General features: G+C 41.6%; 1 protein-coding gene across 1 annotated transcript in view; it reads left to right on the top strand.

Annotated features, from left to right (window-relative positions):
- The window catches only part of LOC306750686 (aspartyl/asparaginyl beta-hydroxylase-like), a gene marked incomplete at its 5' end in the record, with an annotated part of 31,640 nt that overhangs the window by 5,320 nt on the left and 20,320 nt on the right, over positions 1–6,000 (top strand). Inside the window, one exon of the mRNA XM_079234153.1 lies at positions 1,310–1,378. Within this exon, the coding sequence (XP_079090279.1) occupies positions 1,310–1,378 (69 nt within the window). The remainder of the gene's footprint in view (positions 1–1,309; positions 1,379–6,000) is intronic.

Genomic DNA, 6,000 nt, shown 5'->3' with positions numbered 1-6,000 from the left:
TTCTTACTGAAGCTAAAATAAGCGATGAAGAAGAAGAAATAAACTGCCTCTGCAGCCGTTTCTTTCCATTAGCAGAAAGCACTCGTATGAAAACATGAACAAAACGTATGGAAAAGTTGTTAAAAAGCTGTTATCTCCCACAAGACTCCATTGACAAAAACAGAGCTGCTGCTCTGCTGCTGCCTCCTTCAGCTGGTTGTTAGTGTTGTTGTGTGACTTTGGTCAGTCTGAACTAACAAAGTCTCACGACAACACAGACACACCCACAGAGGGAGGCCGCAGCAGAGCAGCAGCTCAGAGGTTAAATCGTTAAACGCTTTTGTCAATGGAGTCTGGCGTCTTTGAAGAGATCCCAGATAACGGCTTCAGTTTCCTGTCAGAAAGGTAAAGAGGTGAGAATGTTCTAAATATAGAAACTTGGCACTTTGAGCCACTCGACTCCTACTTATTGATCTGAAGGCTGATTGACTCCAGGATGTGATGCAGCAGGAAGTCCATTTTACTACGTCTCTTGTTTGCTGCTGTAATCCTGTAAATGTATTATTTAATTTATCATCTATCACTTATTTTGACATTAAAAGCTGTTGGGATTTGAATACTTAAGAATTATTTAAAACACACAAAATAAGGGACTGGCCCTTTAAGAAAAGCCTTCAGACTACACCTGCTTTACTTTAAAGTGAAGGGTTCATTTGAGGCCATTAAAAGACTTTTATAATAACCAGTATGTGGTGACCGTTGCAGACATCTTCCTCCTCCGCCACATCCTTCCTCTTCCTCCTTCCTGTCTGTGACACTTTAATACGCTGCGTTCTCGTTCTTATGAATAGCTTCGTATTGTGAAATAAAGTAAAAAACACAAGTCCACAGGTTGATTTTAGCTCCTTTCAGCCCCGAGATCACTTATTATTATTTATTTAAAGTATATATGCTGTGAATCAGGTCGTGATCATAACACCGTATTTTATTGCCTTTTTATTCGGGAATATTTTGTTTTTTATTCCTAGAAATGCAGGAAAATGTGCCCAAAGAATTATTATAAAAGTAAAAAAGAAAACACATTAAATTGATATGATGAAGCAATAAAATAATAAAATAAATACTTGTGCTTTATGTTATTGATGGTTAAGCTTAAGTTAAAATAAAAGAAGTTGCAACTTCTTGGAGGAAACCATTGCATCAAAAGAAAGCCACAGTGTCATGAGGTAAATTAGGAATTAAACGTGTTTTATTTTGAATATACTTTCATGAGCTTGTGTGTCACTCAGCCTTCCTCCTCATCCTCCTCTTCCTCCTCTTCCTCCCTCAGGGAAACTGACGGCCTACGACACCGACGGAGACGGAGACTTTGACGTGGAAGACGCTAAAGTTCTGCTCGGCAAGTCCGCTTTTTATTTCTCTTCTGTGTTTTGATTTTTAACAGGAAGTCTTCTTCTTCTTCTGTGGTGTGATGTGAGGGTTTCTGTTGCCTGAAAGAGGAACATTTGAAGAGACGTCTTCTTCACGAAAATCGCAAATTGTTTGTGACAGAAATTGAGGAAAGAAATGTGCTCGCTAGCTAGCGACCTAGCTTAGCTACCTGCAAGTCAAGAAACTTTGTTAGCTAGCAAGCTAAGCTAACAGAGTTTCTTGACTTGCTAAATTATTTCTTAAATTGTCGAACGTCACGTGTTTAATTTATAGCTCAGTTCAAACGGGATCAAATAAAAACAAGATGGCGGTCCAAAAAAAAGAATCCTGTTAGGTAGCTAAGCTAGGTAGCTAGCTACCTCACAAGACATCATTTTGCAAGTCAAGAAACTTAGTTCGCTAGCTAGTTAGCAAGCTAAGCTAACATAGTTTCTTGACTTGCAAAATTATTTCTTAAAATGACGAACGTCACGTGTTTAATTTCATATTAGAATGTTATTATTGTTATATTAGTAGAGACCAGAGGACTGTGTATAAATGTCTGTGTTTAAGCGATAACCACGCTGCCGTATTTACGTCCACATGTAGTTATTAAAGGTGTTGACGGAGCAGCTACGACGTTAGCTACAACGTTGGCTACGACGATAGCGTAGCCTAGCAGCGACCGAGCCAGACTCCATTCAGAAAACAAGCTTTTTAAAAGTGATTTACTCGTCGACTTGAGGAGAAAACTAACAAAACATGAATTCAGACATTTTATGATGTTGTTGTTTCTGCATCTTTTTACGTTTATTGCCATTAAATCGCAGCAGAATCCGTTTATTTAGTTCGTACAGCTGAAACAAACCAGCCGACGTGTCTCAGTTGACTTATTAAATACAAATAAAGGTCAATATTACTAATAATAAACTAGGAGTTCATTTAAATCTGTATCAAGTGAAGAGCTTAACAATACCTGTCAATCAATTAAAATCCGATGAAGCAATCAGGAGGAGGGAGTTGTAGTTTCTTAAAGTTAAAGACGGGGAAGAAGAACTGGAACCAAGATGGCCGCCTCTGTAGTTCAAAGCCGACAGGAAGCCTGACGAGACCGAGACAGGAAGTTGTTGTTGTCTTTATGTGGTTCTTCTTTAACTCGCTTTCTTTCTCTCTCCCGCTTCGCCATCCTTTATTTTGTTTTCTCTGGTCGCTCTCCATTCCTTTGTTCCACCTCCTTCCTTCCCTCCTTCCTTCCCTCCTTCCTTCCCTCTCTCACACTCTCCCCTTCCTTCCTTCTCTCCTTATCAGAAGCTCTCTTCCCTTCTTCCTTCTCTCTCTCTCCTCCTTCCTTCTCTCTAAAACTCTCCTCCCTCCTTCCTTCTCTCTAAAACTCTCCTTCCTTCTCTTTCTCAAACTCTCCTCCCTCCTTCCTTCTCTCCTTATCTCAAACTCTCCTTCCTTCTCTTTTACACTTCTCCCTCCTTCCTTCTCTCCCACACTTCTCCCTCCTTCCTTCTCTCCCACACGTCTCCTTCCTTCCTTCTCTCCCACACTTCTCCCTCCTTCCTTCTCCTTCTTCTTTTGACATACCTCCTCACGGCCTCCCCCTCTTTGTGCCTCACCCTTGATTCTTCTCCCCCTTTTCCATCTCCACCTTTGCTCCCATCCGGTCTGCGTTCCCTCCCTCCTCCTCCTCCCTCCCTCCTCCCTTTCTCTCCCCTCTCTCTCTCTCGTCAGGCTTGACCAAAGATGGCGGCAGTAGTGCGAACGCCGAGTCGCTTGAGGAGGTTCTTAATATTTTAGCAGAGGAGGGCTCTGATTGGATCTATGGCTTCTTCACCTTCCTTTATGACGTAGTGTCCTCGCCCGAGGGGGGCGAGGGGGAGGAGGGGAAGGAGGAAGGGAAGGAGGAAGAGGAGGGCAAGGAGGAAGAGGAGGGCAAGGAGGCGTCAGCTGGCATGCAGGAGCAGGAGGAGGTCAAAGGGGTCCCGCTGGACCTCCAGAACCAGTAGGACAGGAAGCAGAGCCGGGGGCGCGGCTCCCTGGTCCGACTGCGACCTCTGAGGACCGGACTGGGAGCTGACCAGTCCAGCTGCAGGACGGAGGACGGCCTGAACTGGGCCGACTGGTCCGCTTCTAAATGGAAGTTAAACCTCGACAGGACAAAACGACCTGGAAACGGTAGTTTTGAGTCAAGAACGGCGTTAATTTATTAGTTTATTTGATATAAAGCACTTAATATCAGCTGATGACATATTGTGTTATTTGTGTTTATGTTGCCCAAGATTAAGACAATTAAGAACTTAGTTAATTAAAGTTAAGCACTGGAACATCTCTTTTAGGACCCAAGATTTAGGAATGAGGCGATTCATTAGTTATTTCTGTACGAATCTACTAGTCACCTCTTCATGTATGAATTATTAATATTTCTGTCACCTTCATCATCACCTTCACTTAAACTCCCCTCCCTCTAGAGACGCTAAGCCCCGCCCCTTTCTGGCGGAATCACGGGACCTTATTTTGGAAAAAATAACACCAAATTACTTTTTGATCCCGTTAATTTACACATCCGATGTTTGCACATTTAAAAGATAACGTTTGTACGTCAATAACGTTTCATTTAGTCGTCGACATGTTGACGTATTAGACTTAAAAAATAGAACGAAGAAACACCCAAAAGTGTCAAAGTGTCGTCTTTCTCTCCGATGTGTTCAGTATCAGGATGGATTAAAAATAGTAAATAAATAAAACGCATCGGGTGAGATAACGTTACATTTGGGACGTAGCTAAGTTGGGTAGCTAGCTAGCTAGCTTAGCTACCTAACAAGCAATTCATGAAACTCCGTTAGCTAGCTATCAAGCTAAGCTAACAGAGTTTCTTGACTTGCAAAATGATTTATTAAATTGACGAACATTTAATTTATCAGCTCAAACAGGATCAAGTAAAAACAAGATGGCGGCCCACTGGAAGGGGGCGGGGCTTCGCGCATCACTTTACATCAACACGTTCCTGCCTGTAAACCACTACTCATCCTCGATAGACGATCCTCTGCTTTCTGTTTGTAGGTCTTTAGAATGTGATTTATTGATCGTGTCGGTGTTTCTGTGCTTCACATGAATAATTAAATAATTAATAATAACTGTTCTAAAAGGTTTGAGGGGCATAAAAGCAACATTCTTATCATTCCTCGTGTTGAGCTTCCTCTTCTGTTCTGCTCAGATGAGAAGAAGTCAAAAGCTCTCAAGAGAGAGAGGCTGAGAAAAGGTAGTGTGTGTGTGTGTGTGTGTGTGTGTGTGTGTGTGTGTGTGTGTGTGTGTGTGTGTGTGTGTGTGTGTGTGTGTGTGTGTGTGTGTGTGTGTTTCCTGCGCTAACAGCTGACAACCTTGTAGAGGACAAGTAAAGGTCAAAGTGAAGGCGCTGACACGGCTTCTTCTGAGTAACTGATTCTAAATTCTAGTCCATGTGAACCCACAACAACACGAGCTGCTTGTTGTTCCACTCCTTTTGTCTGAACTTGTGTTGTTGTTGTTGTTCAGCGACATTGTTTAACCCTCTGAAGCCCAAAGCTGCACCGTTTACCACAGGGAGAAGCTGTAAAAAACGTAATTATAGTCAGATGCTCATCACTCCGACGGTCTTTGAGCACATCGTGTGAAAAGGCAGCAGCCTGCTAACGCGTCCCAGAGTTCCTCTTTGGCTGAATGACTTCCTCTGCTGGGTTTGATGTGGAGGAAGTGGAGTAAAGGTCAGTTTCATGTCTGCAGCGACGCATTCATCCTTTTTAATATCTCTGGTTGTCATGGCCGCCAGCGCTGCAGCGTCACGGCAACATAGTCTTTACAGTATTTTTGCGTCAAATTCGCCAACTGGCATCCTAAAGTACAACGTATTGTTGAGTGAGTCCCAAACGGCATAGTATGTGGATTTAGGAACGCAAGAAAAGCCCAAATGTAGCAATATCTCAGTTTTATGTTTATATATATATATATATATATATATATATATATATATATATATATATATATATATATACACACATACCCATACCCGTTGGATCTTTTGAAGCCTTGAGTTCGCTGATTTGTCCGTCGCCATCTTGGTTTACGGCCGTCTATTTTTTTAATTTTTTGCAACCAAATGAACCGGAAGTGACCATATTAGGACTGAGGAGGAGTGACGTAGAGACCTGTCAATCACAAGGTAGCCCCGCCCCTAAACGTACCCTAGAAAACCTGTTTAACACTAAATATTTAATTGTGTGTGTGTGTGTGTGATGACGGTTGCAAGCTTGATAAATTATTCTGGAAATTCGCCAAGGGATTTTGGGGAAATTTGGAGAAAAGTAAATTCACTCAATATAAAAATTATACGTCTTTAGATAGGAAACTTCTTTTTTTTTTCTTATGGTTTTGCTCAAAAATATTCTTCGGTTTGGTTGATTTTTAGGAATTTTTCAACGAAAGTTAAGCTCTGCAATTTTGGAAACCTTTTATTTTTTAAGGTGAATTGATTTGGGGAAGAAATACAACAAATCTGAGAGGAACAACATTTTGGAGGGAAGTTTTTATTTTATTTTGAAGGGGTGGTCATAAGAAATACGTTTTTGTTGT

Source organism: Taurulus bubalis, assembly GCF_910589615.1.
Source record: "Taurulus bubalis genome assembly, chromosome: 18".
Taxonomy (NCBI): domain Eukaryota; kingdom Metazoa; phylum Chordata; class Actinopteri; order Perciformes; family Cottidae; genus Taurulus; species Taurulus bubalis.
The sequence above is the reverse complement of the archived record's forward strand: the minus strand, read 5'-3'. Positions and strand labels throughout refer to the sequence as shown.